Genomic DNA, 27,523 nt, shown 5'->3' on the forward strand with positions numbered 1-27,523 from the left:
ATAAATATTTTGTTCTTCATTTTCTTTTTTGTAAATTCACATGCACCTATAAAAAATGATTTGGCCATCCCAGTAACCTTCTCTGTACCCCCTGATGACGACTTACAAAAAGTTGTATTATATTACAAGGGAAACAATGCTACAAGTAAGAAAAACAATATCTAAATATTAATGATTAATAAAATTAAAAAACCAAACAGTTACCAGTGTTTTCAGTATTTGAAGTGTACTACATAGCAGATTTTACTATTTTCTCATATTCCTGTACATTTAAAACTGGATAAGATTATGATGTTTAACAAGAGTTTTATAGGCTATAAATAGTCTTTAAAGTTATCCACTAAGATTATTTTATATGACTCATCTCAGCATTTGTATGTGGCTTATATCACCATTTGTTTCTCACTAACATATAAAGTAAGGAAGCCCTAAATTTAACAGAAACTGTGTAATTAACAAAGTTTTAACTCTTCACTCTGCTTCTTTACACAAATACTTTGCAACTTCTCATTAGTAATATTTCTTTTTTTGTTTGTTTGTTTGTTTTTGTTTTTGTTTGGTCCAGTCGTGGGGCCTGAACTCTGGGCCTGGGCGCTGTTCCTCAGCTCTTCAGCTCAAGGCTAGCGTTCTACCACTTGAGCCACAGCGCCACTTCCGGCTTTTTTCTTTTTGCTTATGTGGTGCTGAGGAATCGAACCCAGGGCCTCATGCATGCAAGGCAAGCGCTCTACCACTGAGACCACCTTCCCAGCCCTCAGTAGTAATATTTCTATAAACTGAAATGGACATACTTAGTTGCATATGTCTGCTACTATAAATCTTAAATACTTTATAGAAAAGTTTTATGACCTGCCAAACAGTCCTAATTTTGGCATATATAAGCAAATTCCCAAAATTAAATACTCTAAAACATTAAAACTTTTTAACAAACCTTAACACTTGCTGCAGTGTTCATTGTGACAGGTGCCTTGTATAGAATAATTGAATTCCTCCTCCTACACATCTCTTGAACAACAAATATCTGGAATTATTTTGTTTTTGACATGTGAATCTTGACTATTCTTAAATGTGTGCTTATGTAAGAAATACATTGTTCTAAAATTTCACAAGAATTCTTTTGAATTTACTTCTTTTGAAGTTTAAGAAAATCAGTTTAAGAAAATCAGTTCCAGTTTACATATAAAAATGTACTATGCTCAATTCAGCAGCACATTAAAAAAATGGAACAATACAGAGAAGATTAGCATGGCCTCTGCACAAGGTCGACATGCAAATTCGTGAAGCTTTTCATATTTTTACAACATCAGACGCTGGAGAGGATGTGGCCACAAGGGGACCCTATGGCATTCTTGGTGGGAGTGTAAACTTGTTCTACCATTTTGGAAAGCAGTATGGAGGCTCCTCAAAAGACTCCATATAAAGCTCCTCTGTGACCCAGCAATCCCACTTTTGGGGATTTACAAACAAGACCATACTAAAACTACCAGCACAACTATGTTTACTGCAGCATTATTTACCATAGCTAAGATATGGAGCCCACCCCGTTGGCCCTCCGTAAATAAATGGATCATGAAAATGTGGTATATATACACAATGGAATTCTATGCCTCCATCAGAAAGAATGACATGGCCCAATTTGTTAGGAATTGGAACGACTTGGAAAAAAAATTAAGTGAAGTAAATCAAGTCCAAAGAAACATACGTCCCATGGTTTCCCTTATTTTCAATACCTAATATATGTCTGGGATAAGCAGAAAAGATCAAAAGCTATGTGCATATGACCAGATAAGATGCTATTAAGTGAAATGAACCCCAAGATAGCGACACAAGTGTTTTTATTTTCTTTCTTGCTCTTGTTTCTAACATACTTATAATGTGAGATGTGATTTTACTGTTTCTCTTTATGTTCCCCCCCCTCACGCTATACCCCTGTTTTCACTGTATTTGGAGTTGGTACACCTACATCCTGTGTATACGTTTCTCTAATTTGGTGAGAGGAAGGGAAATACAAAATGCTTAAATAGGGTTACAGGTTGACCCCTTGTAACAATGAGATGTACAAGACACTCTGTTAAAAAATGAACTTAACAATTTAGGCAGGGGACGGGGGAGGGTAGTGTATTGTGGAGTTTGGAGGGAAGGGATGGTGGGGGAAAACAAAGGAGGAGGTAACAATGCTTGTTAGGAAATGTATTCATTATTTGCTCATGCAAATGTCCTCTGTACAGTATTTTTACAATAAAAAGTATGAAAACGTTCTTAGATGGAAGAGTTTATTTTCTCTATTTTACCCATATAATATCGTTAACAAAGAAATTAATGCAGAACACTGATATGAAGGTATTTTGAATAAATGTGCTGCTTGTGGAATTAAGTTATCTCAGAACAGCCACAAGGCACCACTGGGATGCAGAAGCTTGCTAAGTTTTGAGGCTAAGAGCAGGGCTAGGTCTCATCCCATTTACTACCAGCATTGATAACACACTCAGATTTACATTTACTTTGCCCTGATTGGCTTCCAACGGTTATCCACAGATCTCAGGCTCCTGAATAGATATCCAAAGTAGATAGGATTACAGGTGTGGCCAGCCAGCACAAGGCTTTCAGAATAAATTTAAAAGTAGAAGAAAATTTACTTTATCTTCTTTTGAAGCATTTTGGAGTGATTATATGTGAATTTATTTCGTTTGGGGATTCTTAAATGACATTATGTGAGGGTATTTAAAAGTTTTAGTACTTTTTTAAAAAAGGATACTGGAGCTGTGGGACAGAAGCCCCCTTTTAAAACCAAGAGTCCAGAGTCATTTTTGGAAAACAAGGTAAAATAGATAAAATAATTATTTTTTTTAAAAAAGCATAAAAACAGGTTTGCAAGTGTGGAGATTGCATCTGTCAGAGATAGTTACAAGACTAAGCCTTTTGTGTCTGTTTACAAAAATATCCCGTTAGTTAAAAAAAAAAAAAAGTAATTTTGGTAAATTGTCCTGGGCTAATGTCTAAACAGTCTTAAAATCCAAGGGTCCGAAGCCTGCCAAACCTATGCAATGTATCCTTAACCAGTCTGTGTAGGAATTTGCAGCCCAGCATGAGGTGAGACACTCCCTTGGACCCACTGAGAGATTCTGCTGCTGCTGCTGCTGCACACCCTAATGGGTAAAGTTTAAAGACAGCCTGACAGTCACCTGGAGGAAATCTACATTGTCACATAGACCACCCCCACCATGGTAAAAGAAGACTGACCTCCTGCCTGGCTCCATCACCTGAGACTGCATGCCAGTGGAAAACTCAGATCTTGTGGGACCTTCATTTTGGTGAAATCCAAAAACCCTCTCTATTCAGACAGTGGATATTGGGGGCAAAGATATCACTGTCTTGCTTGCCTCAGGCACTTCAGTGCATAGTGACTGGAAATCCACTCTATAGTCACAGCCTTGTTTGGCTCTGGCTTGGTAATACTCTGAGTGTGTTATCAATGCTGGTAGTAAAAGGAATGAGACCCAGCCCTGCTCTTAGCCTCAAAATCTAGCAAGCTTCTGCATCCCAGTGGTGCCTTGTGGCTGTTCTGAGATAACTTAGTTCCACAAGCAACAGGAAAAAATGGTCAGTGTTAAACTCTAGCCACAAACAAGCTCAAGGAATTGTAAAAAAGAGGAGGGTAATAAAGAAAGCTTTAGAAACAACTGGGAAAAATTGGTATCCTCTGGATTAAAAAAAATGTACGGGCCTTTCGTACTGTTAATTTTATTACTCATAATTGGATCTTGTAAAAAGAGATCAGGACAGTCCATTTTTGGTTCTGAGATCCCAATACCAAACCGTAAATATAAAAGACTGTGCCAATTAGGGGACCAAGATTGGTCCCCGATGCTCTAGAAGAGGAGGGAATGAAGAGCTAAAGTGACTCCATTTTAAGATTAACCCCACCAACTTGTAGCTGTGCTGCCCTCAGAATAACCCTGAATGAGGAACAGTTCTCAAAAAAAAAGCAGGTTACCATCAACCCTGCCCACCCTTAAGGAACAGAACAGTTGCCTAATTGTTCCATCATAAAAAGTTAAGTAGGATCAACCCACTGAACTTGTGAACTTGCTTGTGTGGAAACCCCCTAGACTTGTTTGTTTGATACCATAAAAGCTGTGCTACTTTTGTCCTAGGGGCCTCTTAGAGTCACCGGTTACAGAGTGCGTGGAGGACCAAGCTCAAGCTTTTAATAAACGTCTTTGCTGTTTGCATTGATTGTGATCTCTAGTGGTCTGTGAGAGGGCAACTGAAATCGGGTACTTCATTTCCACTGGAATTTCTTGAATGTCTTCACACTTTTTAAGGAATATTTTCTTATGTATAAAGTATGTAGCTAAAGGATTTTATTTATTTCCTGTTATCAATTTTTATATTTTTTATTTAACCTTTTCTACAATCTCGTTATTGCCTCTTGTTGCTAAAACCTCATGAGTTTCTCACTATTTGAAAGACCTATTTTGTTCTCTGGGTAAATTTCCATTTTATTTGATTTCTGAGCTGCCCAAATAATACTTTTTAAAGTTCATGACATATACTTCTGGCTGCTTTGTCATGTACACTTTTCCATTACAGTCACAGTCCTGTTTGAATTGTGGTAATAAAATGCTTGTGGCTGGATAAATGATGAAACAAAGAAGGATATTCAGCTCACATCATGGTGAATATATAGTCCAAACCACATGGTTCTATCAAGGTAGGTGGCAAAAATAGGGATCAGCCATGTTCACAAAAGGGAAATGGGCTGGGCACCAGTAGCTTATTCCTGTAAATCTAGCCCTGTGAGAAGCTGAAATCCATAAGATCACATATCAAGGCTAGCCTGCACAAATTTTTGCTTGCTTTTTAATCTTGTGCATCGTTCTAGTAATTTAACAAATGTTCTGACAGGAAGGAGGCAAGAGGGAAATTAAAATTTAATGGACTTCATTCTAAGGTATGGTTCCATTAACAAGTTTCTTTTGTTGTTGTTTGTATTGCTTTTTAATTATTTTTAATAGTTGTACAAAGGAGTTCCATTTAACAAAGCAGTTTATGAATACAATAAATTTTTGATCAGTGTCACAGCTTTGAACATTCTCACTTATCCCTTCACTACTCACTCCTTCCCGTACTCTTCTTAATTTATGAGGATATATAGTGGAAACTTGACTGTCTTCTCCCCCTCTTCTCCTCTTCATTAGTAGAACCTCTTCTTCTCACTTCCCTTCCCCACCCACTTGAGTATCACTTCCTGGCATTTATTTTGTTGAAATTTAAATTAGCCTTTCAAAGGAACTATATTTTGTGAGATCTCTCATGAATCTACCATACATGTAGAATTTTTATATGTATTTTTGATTTATGAAAACAAAATTATCATTTGTACTATCTTCTGTCATAGACAAAGAAAAAAGTTACTGTTTTGTATGGTAATGTCCTTGCAACATTGTTTTTCTTTTCTTTTTTGGGTACAATTTTTATTGTAAAAATGCTGTACAGAAGGATTACAGTTACATAAGCAAAGTAAGTACATTTCTTATTGATCATTGTTGCCTCCTCCTTTGTTTTCCCCCTATCATCCCTTTCATCCCACCTGAATAACTAATACTGAACCCCTCCAGGCTGAAGTTGTAAAATTAGTTTTCAACATAGTGTTTTTTACATCTCATTGTTACAAGAGGTCAACCTGTATCCTTATTTAACCATTAGGGACACAAATATCTTTTTTACTTTCTAATATATTGTAATGTACCATGTGATTTTTTGTTGTCGCTTTGTATGTTCCTTCCCCATGTTATACTTCCTATTTTCACTCTATTTGATGTCAGTGTCCTGCATCATGTATATATGCTTCTCTAATTCAGGGAGGGGAAGAGAAAATACAACATTTTTTATCTTTTGTAATTTTTCATGTGCTTGTTTAAGTTTATATTTTTAAGGTTTTTAAATTTTTAATTGTAAAAGTGATGTACAGAGGAGTTACAGTTACATGAGTAAGGTAATGGGTGCATTCATTTTTTTTTTACTTTTTTATTGTAAAGTTACTATAGAGAGGGATTACAGTTACATGAATAAGGTAATGAGTACACTTCATATTGATCATTGTTGTCCTCTCCTTTGTTTTCCCCTGCTATCCCTTCTCGCCCCACCTCCCCAACTCCTCCCTCCCCCAATACCAAAGTTGTAAAGTTTGTTTTCAACATAGTGTCTTGTACATCCCATTGTTACAATAGGTCAACCTGTCTCCTTGTTTCAGCATTTTGTTATTTCCCTTCCCCTTCCCAAATTAGAAAGATGTATTTATAAGAAACAGGGCACTAGAATCAAATACGAGTTATATCATGGGGGAAGAACATACAAAAGAAACCAAAAAATCACATAATACATTGTAAGTACATTAAAAACAACCGCAACAAAGATGAAAACCTCTTGTGTCTCAATTATGGCAACTCTTTTGTTTAACTATTTAAAGATAAAAATATTTTTAAAAAGTCAGAATCATAGCCAGGTGTCAATGGCTCACGTATGTAATCCTAGCTACTCAGGAGGCTGAGATCTGAAGATCACTGTTCAATGCCAGCCTTGGCAGGAACATCCATGAGACTCTTATCTCCAATTAATCACCAGAAAATCAAAAGTGGTGCTGTGACTCAATTGGTAGAGTCCTTGCCTTGAGCTAAGAGCTCAGGGACAACACCCAGGTCCAGTGTTCAAACCCTATGAACAACAACATCAGCAATGACAACAAAGAAGTATCATGATACTTGCAAATAATAGGAACTTAAACATGTATAACCTGTCACACAATAATGAAAACTTTGCATTATACTGTTCAATAATTTTACACACACACACACACACACACACACACACACACACATGGTTCTACGTGTAACCCAAAAGCTAATCAAATACCTTAAACATTAATTATTGTTGAGGTACATTTTATCTCAGATATCCTTTATACAAAAACAGCTGTGCCTTTCAAATTCTAATGAAAATATTTTTGAGGAATAAATACTACAAAAGGCTTTCATATATTCCTGATTATTAATGTCCTTATTAAACTACTTAAATGTGACAAGTTAAAACTTTTTATAATATTTCCTTCATTTTTTATTTACCATAGAAAATGACTTTAAAATAATGATTTTTAAAGTACAGTATTTAATGTTCTCTCTTTAATTGTGATAAGAACACAACATAAAATCTATTCTCAGCATTTTTTTTCAATGTGCAGTATCATATTGTACATTAGAAGCAAAATATTAGACCACTGGTTTCTAGAACTTTTTATCTTATGTAACTTAAACTTTATTCTCCTTTCTCAACTTTGTTTGACTTGTGTCTAAAAATATCTGTATGTAACTTAACCTTTTCTTGCTTTAATTATTACTTACTTGCTATATGGGAGGAAGTAGAGAAGTTTGGAGCCATTCCTGTGTTTTTTAAACTTCTGTCTGTAACTTGATCTTTGAGAAGATAGAATGACAAAGTATTTAAAGAGAGTGCATTTTTATGAAAACATTCTTCGGATTTTTAAAACTTTCTTACCCTAGTTTTGAGTTTTATGTTTTCTTTTTGCTATTACTGGGGTTTGAACTTAGCGCTATATATTCATTTGGTTTGCTTATTTGACTGATACTTCATCCCCTGATCTATACCTCCAGCATAGATTTTGTTGGTTGTTTTGGAGATGGAGAACTGAAAGATGTGTCATCAGGGTCTCAAATAGCAATCCTCTCAGTTGTAGCATCTAAGAAGGGATTATGATATGAACTACAAGTGACTCTCCAAATTTTCGATTTTGTGCTCAGGTAAATTTAATAATGTCCAGTTTCAAAGCATATGTTTATTTAAATAGATGCTGTTTTTGAATTGACAGATGAAATTATATTCCATAAAATATCCTATTGGGAATGTCTGTTTCATATTAATTGTATTAACTCTGTCTACTTTTAACATTTCTGACATTTTATTTCCTTGGGAAAAAGTTGATTAAAAAGTAACTTGAAATTAACAACATTCTTAACCTGGTCCCAAAGCCTTAATCAGACTGTGTATTTCCTTGACTATACTATGGGCACCAATGTTGACAGAACCTTTTTTTCTGAAACAGAAGATAGATATATGTGATCCGTCTTCAACATTTTCTTGATGCCCTTCCCCCCAGTCCCATCAAGCACAATATTTGAAGCAAAAGAATCCTTGCTCTGGGGTTATCCCCTGGGCCAACTGGATAAAATGAGCAACAAAGGCAAAGCTGATTGGTGACACTGTTGAGGTTTGGAAAGAAGGCAATCTTGGATGATAAAATTTGACAAATGCAAGAGACTAGTCTAGGAAGAAGACTTCAAAGGAACATTATCCCACTTCTCAGGTAACTGTCAAGCCAAGGCCACGTCCACTGATACAATTATGTCATCTGCTGGATTAATAAATGATTGCATTGAAGATAGGTGTTAATTTATAAACCTGGTCTTCAACCAGAGTGCCAAGAACAAGGAAATCTGTATCTCTTCAACAATTTTTGCTGGGAAGGTTGGATATCCATTTGATAAAAAAATAAAATTTGATCCTATCACCTATCATAAACACAAGTCAACTCAAAATAAAAACTAACCAAACACAAAACCTGTAAACTCTTAGAGAAAAGCCACATGGAGGAAAAGCTCATTATCATCAATGCTGACAGTGATTTCTTTTGTATGACACTTAAAGCAGAGACAAAAGCAAAATAGTCAGGTGGGACTAAGTGGAACTAATGTAACTTCTGCACATCTAAGGCAGCAATCAACATGAAAAATACGACTTACGCAATGATAAAAATATGTATAATTATTTAACACATAATATACATTCATGTCCAATACACATAAACGACTCCTACAACCCAATAGCAAAAAGAATGAAATAATTTGATTAAAAATTACAGATAATACATTTGAACATAATTTCTTACAAGGAGACATTCAAATGCACATTACATATGCAAAACTATTCCTACCATCACTAATCATCATATTAACAAAAATGGGGTTGGGTTTGCAAAATTAAATTTGCAAAAGGAAATTCAGTCAAGTGCATGAAAGCATAATATTGGGAAATGTTAGGATGTTACATTAGAAAAGCAGTATAAGAATCATAAAACATGATAAAGCATTTGTAAAAAAACTATAAAGTACATGCATAGACAATAAACATACATGAATTTTCTAGGAAAATATTCGCTTTCTTCTTTCTTCTTAAAAATAGTGTTCAATATATTGAATCTATGTCAGGTGTAATAAAAACTGAAACACTGAATTTTAAAGAGTAAGAATTTTAAGTGGATAAGTATTAATGAGAGACAAATTAACCAAGAAAATTAACTAGGAAATTAAAAACAACGCACACAGATCCTTGTGGTGTCAAGGTGAAAATTCTGTACCATTCTGTGTACTTCCTAGAAATGTCATAGTTGGCCCATATTTTGTAGGTAATCACTAGATTTTTTTTTATTAATTCTGTTTAGTACCAAGAAATCATCCTTATTGTCCAAGAGGTCCAGGACCTAGACTGAAGTAAAGTCTTAGTATACATCACTTGTTTTAATAAATAAGCAAAACAATGAGCAATTTTCCTCAATAATTTGAGATTAATAATCTATATTCAAGTCATTGTGAGGGGAAGGGCTTTAGTCAAGAGACTTTAGACTTTCTTTAAGGCTTCTTTGTTGAAGAATCTTAAGAAAAACAGTTGAACATAGATGCCATTAAGAAACACCTGAAGCAGACACCCTGAAAACATTACAGAAAGGAATAGGAGAAACTCTAGACCTCCTTGGCACAAGCCAAAGAATTTTCTTAGTAAAGACCCAGAAACACAAGTCAATGAAAAATCGAACAATGAGATTGTATTAAATTGCAGAGCTTTTGTATGGCAAAGGACATAGTTAGCAAGATCAGTAGAAAGCCAATGGACTAGGAGAAGATCTTCACTTTCCATACAACAGACAAGGGTCTAATATCTAAAATATACTTGGAACTCAAAAATTTAAATCCCCTCAAAACAAATCCTCAACGAAACAACCACCACAGTAATAAGTGGGCAAATACTTAAAGAGAGACTTAGCTGAAGAAGAAATAAGAATAGACAATAGACACATGAAAAAATGCTAAATTTCTCTGGCCATAGAAGAAATGCAAATCCAAACAAAATTGAGATTCCACCTCATCCCAGTTAAAATGACTATAATCAAAAATCTCCTAACAACAGATGCTGGAGGGGATGTGGCTAAAAGGGAGCCCTACTGCATTGTTGGTGGGAGTGTAAAGTTGTTCAACCAAGTTGGAAAGTAGTATGGAGTTTCCTCAAAAGACTACACATAGAGCTCCCTTATGATCAGCAATCCCACTCTTGGGCATTTACTCAAATGATCACAAACAAGGCCATACTAAATCTACCATCACAACTATATTTATCACAACATTATTAACCATAGCTAAGATATGGAACCAACACAGATGCCCCTCAGTAGATGAATGGATCAAGAAAATGTGGTATATATATATATATACAATGGAATTCTATGCTTCCATCAGAAAGAATGACACTGGAAAAAAAGAGACTTAGAAAAAAAGCATAGTAAGTGAAATTAGCCAGGCCCAAAGAAATATAGAATCCCTTAACATTATTCTCGATGCTCTTTAGAAAGCAAATATATTTCTGTTCCTGAATAAAACAGAGAATTAAAGATTTAGATAAATTACACTGAATGCTGCCAGTGGTGTCTCCTCCAGTGAATGTAAAAATACATTTAGCATGAAAACTAAGACCAGATGTTACCTTAACAATCATCTTTCAAGTGTATCCAGTGAGCTGCCCTGCTCCCCAATGCTCTTTTGACTTCTCATAATGAAGATGGTTTTCTTATGGCTATGAAAGCATAGAAAAGGTGTGACTGGCAGTGGTGATTTAAGACATAATCATGTTATGAACTTCCTTTGTGAAATTGGATAGCAATTCACCAACATACAAAGAAGCTGGAGAATCCTGCAGTAGTAGATTTCTTCTATTCACCCTGTCGCACAGAGATAGGGGAATTTTCTTGCCATGTATTAGGCAAGAGGAAAACAAGGGACATAAAGAGTGCTTGTGATTCCATTCTACTCCATTTAAAATAAGCAACGAGGCAGAGAATTCTAGGGGGAACACAAGCTCTGGTGACAGGATTTCATCTATAGTTGAAGTGTTAAGGAACCACTCCACTGGGAAGAGTGTCATTCTACAGGACAGACCTGAGGGTCTAATGGATGACTTCATCCTGTCAAGTCAGCCCAGACAAATGGAATTAAAGTGTTTTCACTGATGGAATCCAAATAGTGCAGGTTCACAAGATAGCACCCTTCCAGGACTCAAGCATCAACCAACACAGATAAAAGAAAGAGCTTTGAACCAATCGAATACTACATAGGTGAAGGATTCTGTGTGGACACAATTAATATGGATTTGCTTTCTGAATCAAATTTGCCTCCCTTATATAGTAAACAAAAATATGCTGTCAATTTTAAAATAAGGGGAAAAACTTTTTTAATGAACCACGTTTGCGACATAATCAGGCTAAAATGTGAGTTATAATAGGAGTTTGACTTCAGAAATATCCATGATTTAATGTCTCATCCAAGAATTTAACATAAAATTATGTTGAATTCGATGTGTGCTTCCTTGTTGCTCTTTGAATCTTCTCCGCCTTCTCATTTAGAATCTGCTGATATCAACTTCTTCGCAATCTTCCAGATATTTTCTTCAGACTAAAATATATTTCCTACCCTCTGGTTCAAGTGTCCATTTCTAGATTACTCTAGAAATCTAGAGATACTTCTCTTCAGGAAACCTGTGGATGGGACATCCTTCCAGAACCAGAAATGTCCTGCTGCCTATCACCCACGTCCTTCATGACTAAAACCAATAACAATGGTTTCCTCCCATCACCTCAAAATTAATTGTGTGATGATGAGTGAATGAATGAAGTGCAGATTGAAAATAATTCTTATTCCAAGTCCTTTCAAAAGTGTTCATTCGGGGCTGGGAAGGGGGCTCAGTGGTAGGTTGCTTGACTTGCATGCCTGAGGCCTTGGTTTCGATTCATCAGCACTACATAAGCAAAAAGAAAAAAGCCGGAAGTGGCGTTGTGGCTCAAATGGTACAGTGATAGCCTTGAGCTGAAGAGCTGAGGGACAGCGCCCAGACCCGGAGTTCAGTCCCCACTACCGGACCGAAAAAAGAAGTGTTCATTCAAAGTAAGAGGGAATGTATACATTTTTCTTTAAAACAAAAATTACAGCCATTGTTTTTTTCAGCACCTCATGAATACAGCACTGAAGGAATCTGCTGAGGTTAAGTCAATAATTTTGGTGTCACACACACCTGGTGTCCCAGTGACCAGGCTATGTGTTAAAAAAAATCTACATTGTGTGTCAGCAATTAAAGTTGAAAACTGCAGAAGGGACTGTAATTCAGGGGAAGAATTTAGATTTCCTAAAATAGCGAAATTTCACATGCAGAAAACAAAAACAGATTTTAAAAACTCCCCAAGAGCAGCAAGAATAGGATATGTGATGGGGGAGGAGAGAAGGATTTTACTAAAATTCTGTCCAGAAGTGACTACATAATGTCACAAAATGAACAAGTCTTCACACATCAATACATACAGAAGTCTGTACCCCCATCTATGATGTGGCTCAGGACTTACATTGCTTTGCCATTACTATTGCACTGAAAGTGCATTTCTTTTACTGCCTATTAGGTATGCAGGAGAACAACTTAACTTCCTTATTACTTCCACCCTAGCTGGAGGAGCATTTAGAAGAAACATTGAGAAGCTATTCATTGATCTACTTAGTTTTGAATTTACTGTGTGGTTTTGTTGGCAAAAGTGAACATACTTTTATACAAAAATGTATGAACCCATAGGAAAATGAAAACCACCTTTTTGCCCCCTATCAGCACTCTGACCACTAGCTGTCATGTCCCCACAGGACGGCTAGTGTTATTTAAAAGACTCAAATATTTAGATAATACAATTTTCTCTACTTTAACAATATCCAGTGGCTTTCTGAGGAGCATTATGTTCTATTTTTCTTCCTTGTTAACTCTTCTTCCTTTAATGGCAAGCCCTTTTTTGCCACATACCTCCAGAGCAAGGCTTTTGCGAAGACAGAGAATTTTTTTTTGCCTTTGCTGTTATCCTCAATTTGGATTTTCTCTCCAACATAGGTTGGCTTATCTCCCTTCATTTCCCAACTTAACTAGCACTTCTTCTGGGAGTCCCTTTCTTGAACATTTTTTCTGAATATGTAACCATCCATTTTAGTCTCATGTAGGATTGTCCAATTTAATTTCTATCATTAAAAGTTTTTTTCCTCAAATTATTTGCTGAGTTCACTTAAGACTTCCATTCTTAAGTAACTGAAATTCTAAGAATAAAACCATGCACATAATAACTATTTTTAAAAACGAGTTAATAAGCCCCTAAATATACCCTAGAATTTACAAATATTTTGTTATTTACTTCAGGTAGTTCTGTTCTAGATTTCCCATGGAACAAAAAAATCTACGATCTACCAAGAGCCAAACTGGCATCAACTCTCATCTCTCTTCTTTACCACTAATGGTCCAATCACTCAGATATAAGGCGGAAGGATTCAGGCAGCTGTTTTAAGAAGGTGATTAAGGCCACATTAACATCAACAATATGATGGCTTAAGAGGCAACATTTAATATTTGTAGAAACGATTACGTATAATGGTAACACTCTTAGTCAAAAACACCAGAAATTTTGTGAGAGGAATGAGAACACCACAATAAAAATGTAGACTGAAACAGAAAACAGCATGAAAGTTGAACATTCGTGTTGCCAGATTTCTCTTTATTGACTCATCTTTGATAAAAGTGTAAACAATGCTTTCGTTTGTACCAATTTCTTATAGGTCTCTTAAGTAAATTTCACTCTAGTACCACTAAAACTAACATTTACTTCATGAATACAGAATGTGTTCATTGTGTCCGTACTAAGTAATTATTATGTAATTTAACATTTTCAACAGCTTGTCAAGCTGCAAAGTAGATCCTCATGGAAGATTGTAGCCTCAGAGAACCTGAAATCTCCCAGTTGCTATCTGGTAAAGCCAGTATTTAATCCCTGGTTAATTTGTCGCCTGATCCCATGGTTAACTAATTTAATTGTTTTATTTACTCTCAAGCTGAAAAATAAATTATGATATGTAAATGGAAAATTGGGCTGTTATCATGTAGAATTAAGTGACAATTCCACTTGTACCTTATATTATTTTCAACCTAAAAATACAATAAAAATTTTCACATTTTGAGCATCTATTAGCCCATAGTACATTATTAATTATATTGTATGTAATCTATTGGCTCATTATGCATGGGCATTCATTTTGATATGTCCATATATGCATAGAGTGTACCTTGTTTAGCTTTCTCCTTTCCATTTTTTTCCTTCATCCATTCTCCCAGCTTTACAAACAAACCTCAATAAGCTTCATTGTTTCATTTTCATACATGTAGGAAAAGAATATCTACCATATTTATTTAAAATAAATTTCAGACTTACTATGTTGCTATATCCTTGTCTGATTTCTTGGTTGACTGCAACTTTGTTAATGCCTAAACCATTTAGCTTGCATTAGTTTTCAATATAGCTTCTACTTTATGGAGGTAGGAGTGGTAAAGATTTCAGAAAAGCATGTAATTTGCACAAAGTGAGCTATCTACTGATTTTTCAAGGTTATAAGAATAATATGTAAATTGGAGAACAAAATTGGTCTTAACATGTACTTGTCTACAGAAAAGCATGAACAGAAAAGCATAGAAGATCAAGTGATTGGAGTCATTCCTTCTAAAGTTATAGATTTAAGTAAGAGACTCAAGAATAATATGTACACAATTTTTAATTACAGGTTAGTGTAGGAATATTTTTAATCAAAATGATCTGATAGAAAAATGAAAATATCTCCAATGTTTGTATAAAAACAGTTTTATAAATTTTGGGGGTTAAATTGATCCATATTCGCATCTTGACAAAGATATAATCACCAAGCATGGCACTGGTGACTCACACCTGCAGCTATTCATGAGGCTGATATCTGAGGATCTCATTTCAAAGAGTGTGGGGTGGAAAAGTCTGTGAGACTCTATTCTCCAATAAACCACTCAGTAAAAGCCAGAAATGGAACTGTGCCTCACGTGCTAGCTTTAAGCACAAAGATGCGCTGTGACAGCACCCAGCCCCTGAGTTCAACCCGAGGGTCAGGAAGATAGATAGATAGATAGATAGATAGATAGATAGATAGATAGATAGATAGATAGATAGATAGATAGATAGATAGATAGATAGATAGATGGATGGATGGATGGATAGATACATCACCATTGAGTGATTTATCCTCCTGTTAATATTATTGTGATCTTGCTTCATTCTGACATCATGGTGTACTAAAATACCAGATTTCTTTCTGTATGGATGTGATAAGATTGCTTTGCTTGGGCCTGGGGTACATCTCAATGGTATGGTGCTTGCTTAGCATGTCTGAGGCCCTGGATTTGAGCACTAGCTTTACAAAAAAAAACAGAGAAAAAAAGAAACAGCAAGGGTGGTCAGGCAGGGTAGCTCAAGTCATGGAATGCTTGCTTAGCAAGTGGAAGACCCTGAGTTTATAACCCACTTCTGCCAAAGTGAAACAAATCAATGATGACAAAAATCCTCTAAATAATTTTGTGATGAACATATTTGACAATGTGAGCAAATTTCTTAACACTGTTTGCGGCCTATAGTAATACAAAACATTTTTCCTTAAGTCACCTTCATTCTGAATCTAATATATAAGAAGCTAAATTCAATTTTCTCTAAGATGTAAAAGTAAATAATTCTATAATTTTAAGATAACCAATGAGGAAGACAAACTAGCCAGAAGAAATATTATGGAGTTACTCCACTCTAAAAAATGAATATTTTGGGAAGGGAAAAAACAAATCATTTAAATAAGGATACAGGTAGACCCATTGCAACAATGAGATGTACAAGTCGTTATGTTGAAAAATGAATTTACAACTTTGGGGGGGGATAGGGTGTGTGGAGGTGGGGGGAGTATGGGAAGGGATGGGAAAGGGAAACGATACTCTCATACACACATGTAATGTATCCCAATTAAGCCCACTCTCTCCATTTCTTTAACTCACAACCCCTCCAAACAGCCTCTATCCATAACCAAAAGGAAAACTTTAAAAAATGATCTCACTACAGGAATCTGGCTTGCCTATAAAAAAAAAAGTGAACCCTAATAGGCTTGAAGGAGGAAATTAAATATTCCTGGCACTGAGGGGGGTTTTGCCTTTGTTAAACTGAGCACAGTGACACACGATTGGATGTGAAGAGTTGCTTTGTAGGTAAGCAAGCTAAATTTAGTATGATTCATTTCTAGTACTGTGTTCGATTTATAATCTTGCAAAAATCAATAAGCCAGTTATCTTTTTCATTCCCTCCTGAATATCTGCCTCATGCCATTAATCTGAGTTTTGTGGGCACAGTAGCTTAAATGGATGCTATCTTTAAAGCAACAAGGTGGCTCTTCCTTTAACTAATCTCTTTGCTTGGGAAACATCAGAACTTCTTCTTTCTTGAGACATCATGAAGACATAGGTAATGCCTAGTGTCTTATGGCCCAGATTTTCTCTATGGTCTGCAGAAAGATGTCATGCCAACTCTGCTTTTGTTCTTCAGGGAAGTAATAACATTTGTGGAAATGCAGAGGGAATATGGAAACTCCTAGCTACTGGTGTTAGAGATGAAGATGAAACAATTAAGAAATAAGCTACTTATAAGCCAAGTTTCATTGTGCCATCCACTGTTTATTATAGTGTTTATCATATGTCAGAATCAAAATTAAACATGCATGCACTAACATTTTTACATCTTGCATTTTATTTTAACTCTATATTTCATAACAAAAATGTAATTACATTACAAAGACAAATAAGAACAGCATAAGTTATTTGCTTCAGTTGAGAAGGGTTCTCTGGTATAGAGAGTTCCCAACACATAGGAAGTCTCTTTACTAGCTGGTCACAGGTGGCTCATGTCTGTAATCCTAGCTACTCAGAATGCTGAGATCTGAGACTCACAGTTCAAAGCCAGCCCTGTCAGGAAAGTCCGAGAGGCCCTGATCTCCAATAAACCACTAGAAAACCAGAAATGACTCTGTGCCTCAAGCGGTAGAGCACTCACTTTGAGCGGAAGAGCTCAGGGATAGTGCCCAGGCCCAGAATTCAATCTCCACAACCAAGAAAAAAAAAGAAAGAAAAAAAAGGAAATAAAAGCTCTTTACTTATGATTATGGGTTACCAGGAGAAAAAACAAGGCTTGACAGGATACTGGAAGGAGTTAGTCGGGTATCTCCAGATAAAGGAATTCTTAGTAGCATTCACAAAACTCACACTTCCATTTTCGAGATCAAGAAACACACCAATGCGGCCCACTGGTCTCTCTATAAAGTGAGGAAACAATGGAGCGGTGGTAAAGATACTATAATGAATGTTCCCCTTGCCAGAGAAAAGAAGAAAAATGTCCTCAGATTCATTCAGAATAAGGTTGCTCCCTATTGCTGAATTTCTGAAGACGCCCACAGCCCAGGTGGAGAAGCCTTGGACAGTGAGCTCCCAGTAATGTTTCCCAGAGCTGAACTCTTGGATTCCTGAAAGAGCAACATAGTTGGATTCTTCATGATTCTGAATCAAATGACAATAGGTGATCTTCACTCGATAATGGTTGAGGTTATCCATCAATCTAGGAATGGGAGGAGGGCTGAGCTCTGGCTTCTTCAGCTGGGGCATGAAGAGCAAGGCACTCTCGCATCTTTCCAGGGTGTCTTCTAAATGCCGCAGGAGTTCCAGGTCTAGCTTTTGGTAGGTTTTCATCAGCTCCTGATATATGTTTCTGAGGTTACTACTTTTCTGAAGCATTTGGGTTTCCATTGTCCTGAGTTGCAGAAAGATGACTCTTCCTTTCTCTTTGAGTATCTCCGAAAGTCGTATTTCCTCCTCCCGGAGACCCAGATGCAGTGCTGAATAAAAATCTTTGGTCATCTCCCTGTGTAGATTCATGTACCAAACCCACTGGTTGATGATGTTCCTCTTCTCGTATATATTGCTCTGGTTTTCTTGTATCTTCTCCCATATAGTGTCCATTTCCTTTAAAATAATCTTCCGTTTGTCTGCAGCAATACAGTCGACAGGTTGGTGTCTGTGAGCCTTATGTTCCCGAGACGGGGAGCAGTGAGGACACAGCAGGCTCTTGTCCACTTCACAAAACATCTGCTTGGTCTCCTTGTGTGTGCAGCATGTATGCTCCTCGGAGCTCAGGAATTGTCGGAGGATGATTTGTCGGCTGATGGACACCAGACTCTGTAGGGCAATGTTGGTTTTGAGCTCTTCTTGCTGAGAGGGTTGCCTGCACACAGGGCACCTGGCTGGAGTCTCAGCTTCTTCCCAGAGGAGGCGCAGACACGGTCGACACAAACTGTGCCCACAGTGGATGGTGACTGGGTCGATAAAGGTTTCCATGCAGATGGGGCATCTCAACTCTTCCTGGAAGGCTTGGGCAATGTCCCACTCCATCTTTCCAAACAAAGAGGATGGAGAGAGCTGATTCTCCTGCTCTGGTCCTCACCACTGGCAAGCTCTCTCCAAGTGCTGTCCATGGCAAGGCGGTGGGATGTGCGGAATAGCTTGATTCCCTAGTTCCATTCTTTTTATACTTGGGGTGGGCGGGCTTAGAGAAGGGTGTGTAGAGAAGGGTGTGCAATTCATTTCCATATCAATTGGAATTGAGATTCAAAACAAGGCCCCACCCTTTTACTGTTGCTTTCAGTGAATTTCTGGTACAAGTTGTGTTTGTCCTTGTTATAACTATGCTCCGAACAACCATTGGAGTATCAAAGTTTATCTGATTTGGAAAAGGGAAGTGGAATCATAGATCAACCAAGGGGGAAGCAATGCAACAGTGATACTCACTAGACACTGTGTTAGAAATGAGCTTTACAACATGGGAGGGGGCAGTCACGAGAACCGAAAGCAGGAGAAAGGGAGGGGATAACACCTTAGGAAAAGAAATATACTTGGTACCTTTTGTTTGTTACTATAACCTTTCTGTGCATCACCTCTATAATAAAATAAAATAATGGTAAGAAAAGACAAAGAAAAAGAAAGGAAGAAAAAGAAAGAAATAAAGGACAGGAGAAAGAAAGAAAAAAGAAAAAGAAAGAAAAGAAAGAAAGAGAATAAAGAATTGTCTCAGCAAGGCAGAAAATATTTCTAGGTGTACCATCAGCCAAAAATCGTCAAGCAAACACATAGAACAGGCAGGCTGCTCCCCTATTTATCCTGACTGCCGCAGGCCCTGCCCCTCTGCTCAGATTGGCCAAGCTCAGGTTCACAATTTGCTCAATATTGGCTAGTTTAAATAGGGTAAAATATATTTACATAAGGTGACTTTGAAATGTGGTGAAGGGTACACAAGAAATCTCAAAATATACCCACACCCTCTGCTATTTCTGGAAGAGTCTAGGGTGTGTCTTAATCCCATCATGTAAAGAAACCAATTTAAGACCAAAGCAGTTCCTCTTTTACTCAACAGGAGCCAAACCACCAGACCAAAGCAGGAAATTTTTAGCAAGGTTCTCTGACAATTCTCTTCTCTCTCTCTCTTTTTTTTTTTTTTTACTATTTTTTTCTTTTAACTATTTTAATACTAGTCTCCATGTGATTTAATTCACAACACCCAATTAAAAATATTTTCCAATCCCAAGAATGAGAGATTTTAGAACTGATATCTGCACTCTTGCATAGCAAGAAAGCCACTTCTGAACTTTTAATTTGTGGTCCTATACAACGTAGTATTTTTCGAGGTGAAATTACAAGCTTTTTAGAACACATGCTCTTCCCCCCTTTTCCTGCTAGAATAATATCAGGAGCGGTCCAATTTTCCCATGCCATCTTGCTAAATGAATTCAAATGTCCTTGGCCTTAATGTCACCAGGAACTCCTCCTTGAATCCTGAAGACATCTATGTAAACCTGGAGTTCCACTTGAAGAGTTCCTACTTTTTGAAATACTAGGGTGAAAGGATTGAAGACACCTTTTTCTCCCAGGTCAAGCAAAACACCAGGTGAGTGCTCTCGTGCTTGACTGTGAGTCATTCCAACCTGGTCTTATCAGAAAAGTTCCCTGCCGGACGCAGAGCGTTCTATTCTGAGCCTGACCAAGAGCACATGCCCTTGGCCCCTCTGGGCCCCCAAGAGACCATATTATGCTTCGTATTTTCTGTTTGCTTGTTAAGACCAAGATAAACCTGACCCCTACTCCACCAACTTGCACAATATTCTATCCTGCTGGACGGTTTGTCTGCCCCTCCTATGTTGAAGACCAAGTTGGGCCTGTCGGTATTTTCTTTTTCCTAACACAGGTTCAGCTCCATTTGTTCAGAAAAGCCTGAAGAAAATGTGCCCCACAATACTACTGGATATCAGCTGTAGCAATTCTGAGAGGTGGAACTTTCACATCTCCTCAAATGCCTGGCTTTCACTCTACCCAGATATATTTCCCAGGGACTCGACTTCTCCTACCCTGCCTAGCAAGGCATGGGGTGAAGTTAACATTATGGGACAGGAACTTAACCAACTGATGTAGCTTTAATTGATCATGGGAGACAACAGTGAGACTGTGCTTCAGGACTTGTTACGCTAAGACATCTTGCCTTGGAAGCAGAGTTTCAGGCACACTGTACTGACAGGATGTGTGGTCCATCATGGAGACAAGGGGGACAATATGAGTTCTTGCCCTACCTGTATTTAAAGGGTAATTAGAATATTTTATGCATTGCAACCAGGCATTTGTTTGACCAGACCCATTTTCAACAGTTATTTTTAGGAAACTGAGTTATGAGGGAGTCAGAATAAAGAAAGAACAGACAAGTAACTCAACACACTAGATGAACTTTAATGGAAAGTTGAAGAGTAATGCCATGGTCACACACACACACACACACACACACACACACACACACGTATAAATATATTAAGAAACTTACAACATCGTGATTTTCTCCTAAGACTATCCTCTTTTAGGCTCCCTATATTTGAGTGTCTAGAATCCTGTATCATTTGTCATATCCCATTCTGCTTTTGTTTGTTTTTTTTGGGGGGTACGGTTGTGGGGCCTGAACTCTGGACCTGGGCACTGTCCCTCAGCTCTTCAGCTCAAGGCTAGCACTCTACCATTTTAGCCACAGCTCCTATTCCAGCTTTTTTCTTTTTGCTTATGTGGTGCTGAGGAATCGAACCCAGGGCCTCATACATGCAAAGCAAACGCTCTACCACTGAGACACCTTCCCAGCCCCCCATTCTGTTTTAAGTCTATCTTTCATATATCACGGAGAATATGTGGCATTTCTCTCTCTAATCTTGGCTTTCTTCACTTAATATGATTTGTTCTAGTTCCACGCCATTCCTGATGGATGAGGCTGTGTAAAATTCCATTGCATAGAGCTACCACATTTTTTTTTGCATCCATTCATCTATTTTGGGGCATCTGCATTGTTTCCGTATCCTGGCTCTTTTGAATAGTGTGGCAATGAACATGGGTGTACAGGAGTATTTATCATATTGGGGTTCATGATGCTTAGGGTAGATGCCTAGGAATAGGGTGGCTGGGTCATACAGAAGGTCTGTGTTGAGATTTTGGGGAACCTACTGACTGCTTTCCACAGTGGTTGTATTAATTTACATTCCCATCAACAGTGAAGTAGGGTTCCTTCTCTATCTCCCTGCCAGCATTTGTTGTGGTCAGAGTTCAAAGTATTCGCCAGTCTAACTGGGGTAAGATGATATCTCAGGGTTCTTTTGATTTGTATTTCCTTTTTGGCCAGGGATGATGAATATTTCGTTATGTGTTTTGTTTTTGTTTGTTTTTTGTTTTTATTTTTTTGGCCACACTCACCCCTTCTGAAACCTCTCTCCTTAACTCCATTGCCCATTTAGTGATTTGTTTATTAGGTTTGGGAGGGGTTATTTCTTGAGCAAAATGTATTTGTTGAGTAGTAGGCCTTTGATATATTGCTGGTAATGATGTTTTCCCAATTGGTTGGCTGTCTTTCTAGATTGTTAGCTATGTCCTTAGCTGGTCAGAAACCTTTTTTTCAATGTAGTCCCACTTGTTGAGTCACTCTCCTATCCATTGTGCCCCTGGGACTCTATTCAGGAAGTTCCTGCCTGTCTGTACCTATGAGTTTTCATGTCAATTTACAGTACTTTAGAGTTTTGGGTCTGACGTAATCCACTTTGAATTGATCTTAGTGTGTGGTGACAATTAGGGATAAACTTTTAGTTTTCTGCATATGACTGTCATGTTTTCCCAACACCAATAAGAGGCTATTTTTTTTAACTGTTTGCCTTTGGCTCCTTTGTTGAATATGACTATAAATATGTGGTTTTATGGCTGCATCTTCTAATCTGTTCCTTTGAGCTATTGAGATAATCATGCGATTTTTGACCATGGCTCTATTGATGTGATGAATTACATATATTGATTTAGCTATGTTAAATCTGAAAGGAATCCTTCAGATCCATCCCAGGGGAGGATGTGGAGGCTGGAGGCAAGCAGACACAGGAGAAAGATTATTATAAGGTTATTAGAGGGGGCATATTTCCAAGGAGAGGAAGCACAAGGCATCAGTTCCACTCCAGGTAGCTGGAGTGTCTGGGGGCAGGAAGTGAGGTAGGTGCATGCTCAGGTGAATCTGGAAAGAGAGAGGGAGTGGCCAGCTGTTTGGCCAGAACTCCAGGGCAGGGCGGTGCTTAGGTATGTGTGGTGCTGAGGACAAAATATGGGGATAATACTAACAAAATCAGCCTTCATCTTTGAGATGAAGGCTACTTAGTCATAATGTAAGATGTTTTTTAGCAGTTTCTAGATTTTTTTGGCTAATATTTTATTGAGGAGATCTGCATTAGTGCTCATCAGAGAAATTAGTCAATTGTTGTCTCTTTTTTTTTTTTTTCAGAGCCTTACCTTATTTTGGGATGAGTATGATATTGCCTTCATAGAATTAGTTTGGGATTACTCCCTCTACATCTATTTCCCGGAAAAGCTTGGGGAGTATTGATATTAGTTCACCTTTAAAAGTCTCACAGAATGCAGTGGTTAGTCCATTGGGCCTCGGCTTTTCCTTGTTGGAAGACTTCTGATTACTTCATCAATCTCCTTGTATGCTATTTGTTTGTTTAGTTGTGTAGTTGGTTCAGTTTAGGCAGTTAGTATGTTTCTAGAAATTCTGCTTGGTTTTCCTTCTTTAGTGAGTGTAGATTTTGAGTGTAGTCCTTTATAATTATTTGGATTTCTTGGGTGTTTGTCATAATATTACCTGTGGTGTCTCTGATCTTGTTTATATAAATTTCCTCTCTTCTTTTTATCATTAATCTCACAATTAGTCTGTCAATTTTATTAATTTGTTTTCCAAAATATTCCCAGCTTTTTGTTTCATTGATTTTTTTCTTTTTGGGTCTGGTCATGGGGCCTGAACTCTGGGCCTGGGTGCTGTCCCTCAAATCTTCACCTCAAGGCTAGCACTCTACCACGAGCCACTGTGCCACTTCTGGCTTCTTTTCTGCTTATGTGGTGCTGAGGAATCAAACACAGGGCCTCAAGCATGCAAGGCAAGTGCTGTACCACTGAGCCACCTTCCCAGCCCTTGTTTCATTGATTTTTATGGATAGTTTTTTTTTAGTTTCTGTTTTGTTGATTTCTGCCCTAATTTTTGCTATGTATCTCCAGTTAGTCACTTTAGATTTGAGTTTTTCTTGTTTTTCTAGCAGTTACAATTGCATCAGGAGGTTATTTACTTTAATGTTTCCATTTTTTTCATATGTACAATTAGTGCTATGACCTTTCTTTACAACATTGCCTTTGTTCTATCCCAGAGGTTCCATTGTGATGTGTTTACATTTTCATTGAGTTGTAAGAATATTATAATTTCTTCCTGAATTTTTTCTGTGACCTGGGTGTTAGTCAGTACTGTGCTGTTCAATCTCCACGTTTTTGAGTAATTTCTAAAGTATGATTTGCTCTTAATAATTTGATTGATTCCACTGTGTTTGGATATAATGGTAGGATTTATGCCAATCTCCTTGTATTTGCTGAGGTTCTTTGCATGTGTGATCTATGTTTGAGAATGTTCCATAGGCTGCTGAGAAGAAGGTGTATTAGGTCATTGTTGGGTAGAAAACTAGATGTCTGCTAAGTCCATTTTTATTATTGTGTCATTTAGTTCAGAGGCTTCTTTGTTTATATTTGTTTGGTTGATGTATCCTCTGAGGAGAGTAAGGTGTTAAAATCTCCCAATATTATTGCATTTGAGTCTATTTTGTTCGGTAAGGCTGAGAGTATTTGTTTAACCTGTTTAAGCACTCCATTGCTTGGTGCATAGATATTGACCACTCTGATTTCCTCTTCATGCATCAATCACTTTATTAGTATGTAATGTCCTTACTTGTCTCTGTATTTATTTTAGTAAGTCTACTTATCAGATAGCAATATGGCTACTCCTGTTTTCTTGCAGGGTACATTTGAATGGAAGATCTCTTTCCAACGCTTTGCTCACAGTTGGTTTTTATCTTTGGCTGTGAGATTGGTCTCTTAGCAAAATCAAATGAATAGATCTTTTACTTTTGATCCAATCTGCTTTTCGTTTTCTTTCGTTGGGGAATTGAGTCTGTTAATGTTTAGGGTTATTATAGAAATGTGTCAATTTTCTTGCCATTTACTTATTTTCCTGTATTTTGTTTCTTTTCTTTTCCCGTGCTTACTAAATTTGTCTTGTGGTGGTTTCTGTCTGATATGTTTCTTTCATTTTCTTTGTTTTTTTTTCAGATTGTATTCCTCCCTTTAGAATTGTTTGTAATGCCAGTTTGATGTTCATGACTTCCTTTAATCTTTGTCATGGAAAGTTTTTGTTTCTCTGTCAAATATAAATGATTGCTTCAATGGGTCACAGTTTGGTTTGGCAGTTGTTGATTTTCAGGATTTAGATAATATCATTCCAGGCTCTCCTTGCATTGAGGGACAGTGTAGAGAAGTTCGCAGTGATTCTCATTTTATTTCCATTGTAATATATGTCCTTCTTTGATTTTAGAGCAATTAAAGCCAATTCCTTGCTATTCAAGTCTAATATTTTTACTATGATGTGTCTAGAAATATTTCTCCTTGTATCCTGTCTGCTAAGGGTTCTATATGCTTCTGTTTGTGGGTGAGATTTTCTCTCTTAAGATGGGGAACTACTCTGTTATTATACCAAATAGGTTTTCCATGCCTCTATTAAATTATGCTCCTTCGTTGATTCTAATTATGCATAGATTTAATTTCTTGGCTGCTTTGGCCAAATCTTGGATTTCCCTTTGGAATGTTCTAAGTGTTTTTTTTTTTTTAATTGTGAAAATATCATACAGAGGGGTTACAATTACATGGGCAAGATAGTGAGTACATTTCTTATCAAGCATTGTTGCCTCCTCCTTTGTTTCCCCTTTTATCCCTACTCCTCTCCATCCCCCCATCCCATGGCAAAGTTGTAAAAAGTTAGTTTTTTGACATAACGTCTGCCTTTGACTTTCTGTTCCAGTTCTTCTGATTTATTCTTGACTCCTGATATGCTATTTTCCATTTCACTTATTCTGTTAACTATGACTTCTACTGGTGTTTGCATTGTGGAAAATGAGCCCTTTATGCTATTAATATCAGTTCTCCAAGTATTAATTTCATCTGTTAATGAAGGGTTTACTGTGTTTTTTATTTTCTTTGTCGGTCGTGGGGCTTGAACTCTGGGCCTGAGTGCTTTCTCTCAGCTGTTCAGCTCATGGCGAGTGCTCTACTACTTGAGCTACAGCACCACTTTCAGTTTTCTGGTGGTTTATTGGAGATAAAATTTCAAGGACTTCCTGCCCGGTCTGGCTTTGAACCATGATCCTCAGATCTCAGCTTCTTGAGTAGCTAGGATTACAGGCAAGATCTGTTGGTGCCTGGCTTAAGAAATCTTGGAATTCCTTTGTCATGTGTTCTTTCTTTTTCTTTTTTAAAATTTTTTACCAGGGGAGAGCACGAATGTCATTGCCCACTACTGCAAATTATGCAATTGAGTTTCCCACTTTGGGGAAATCACAAGGCTCAGCACATCTGTAGTGCAATGGATAATCCTCACCCTGGGAAAACCACCTTCGTGATCATGGTATCTCCCCTACCAGGTAAATATTCATGTCTTCCTTCTCCTATTGATACTTTCACATTTCCCCCTTTATTTCTTTGGCCAATTCCATCATCATTTCTTTAATGGTTCTTTTGTCCTCCATCTCTTCTTCACTTTCACTGGGGTCCTTCCCTGGGTTGTTGTTAGATTTGGGATTTGGTTTGTTGTCCTGATAGTCCATGAATCATGTCTTCTTTCATTGTGATTTACACATTTGGGTCCTGGGATTGTGGGGGTCGTGACCTGAGCTTGGCCTGCTCACACCAGAATGATGTAACAGCCCTCACTTGCCCCGGGCTAGTTGACACTGGGTAGGCCAGCCCATGCCAACAAGCACATGTGCATGCGCTGTCTCCAGCTGGCTGAGAGGAGCTTGGTCCCGTCTGCAGTGGGGGATGGCAAGGTTAGAATCGGGACTTCAGGAGGGTTGGGCTACCCACATGGGCACAAGATTTGTTTGTGCCTTGGCCCTGGGTTGGTTCTGTCCCCACAAGTGGTCTATGCTTGGCCTCCTATGGCTGGTGGGCATATGTGCATGCTTGATGTATCTGAGGATGAGATCTACCAGAAATTGTTCCATTGGAAATGTCTGCTGCACAATTATGGAAACAGTAGATTCAAGACTCTGAGAGACAGGCATGAGGTTTGTGGAGAGGCAGGCACCCTAGAGGGGAACTCTCTGCTAGCAGCTACAGCGTGATTCCTGGGCTTCTGGTAGGGGCCTGTGAATGCATGAGTTTGGGCTCCTGATGGGGGATTGCTCTACCAGCGCCAGCAGGTGCTCACGATAGGGGGTTGCTTCTCCTGTAGCTGGCACTCATGTTCACTTAGCAACTGCAGCTGATGAAATGCTTCTCCTGCAGCTGCCATTCAGAAGCATTTCATGGTTCCTGAAGGGAGAGGCTCTGTGGGTGCGGGGACGTTTGTTTTCAGACCAGCATTGTTATCCCCTGATAGCCAGGACTGTTGAGGACACCGAGTCCTGGCGCCCAGCACGTGTGAGTCCCTAGGACCTCCTGCTGGAATCCAACATGTGGGATGTGGGCAGTGAGGAAGGGCTCGGACTTCTTTGACATCTTCAAGTGTAATGTTCCTTCATGGGTTGGAGGGAGAGGGGTCCGTGTCACGATCTGTGGGTAACCACCAGCTCTGATCTCCTGTGGGACGGGAGGG

The 27,523-nt window shown here is 37.9% G+C and overlaps 1 protein-coding gene and 2 non-coding genes across 3 annotated transcripts; 1 reads left to right on the forward strand and 2 right to left on the reverse strand.

Moving 5' to 3' along the window:
• Positions 1–1,194: 1,194 nt before the first annotated feature.
• On the forward strand, positions 1,195–1,297 carry LOC122096332. The gene has a single exon (XR_006145276.1). It is a non-coding gene; the product is annotated as a U6 spliceosomal RNA (small nuclear RNA).
• A 16,106-nt stretch (positions 1,298–17,403) lies between these two features.
• LOC122096330 (tripartite motif-containing protein 43-like) lies at positions 17,404–18,678 on the reverse strand. Its single transcript, XM_042666886.1, has one exon. It carries the CDS (start codon positions 18,676–18,678, stop codon positions 17,404–17,406), a length of 1,275 nt encoding a protein of 424 aa, XP_042522820.1.
• A 7,516-nt stretch (positions 18,679–26,194) lies between these two features.
• Positions 26,195–26,356, reverse strand: LOC122096331. Its single transcript, XR_006145275.1, has one exon. It is a non-coding gene; the product is annotated as a U1 spliceosomal RNA (small nuclear RNA).
• Between the last annotated feature and the right edge of the window lie 1,167 nt (positions 26,357–27,523).

The sequence above is a fragment of the Dipodomys spectabilis genome, unplaced genomic scaffold (genome assembly GCF_019054845.1).
Source record: "Dipodomys spectabilis isolate Male_0828 unplaced genomic scaffold, ASM1905484v1 ptg000367l, whole genome shotgun sequence".
In the NCBI taxonomy this organism is placed as follows: domain Eukaryota; kingdom Metazoa; phylum Chordata; class Mammalia; order Rodentia; family Heteromyidae; genus Dipodomys; species Dipodomys spectabilis.

Coding starts and splice junctions, on each gene's coding strand:
- LOC122096330 (XM_042666886.1), bottom strand. CDS start 18,678: ATGGAGTGGGACATTGCCCAAGCCTTCCAGGAAGAGTTGAGATGCCCC.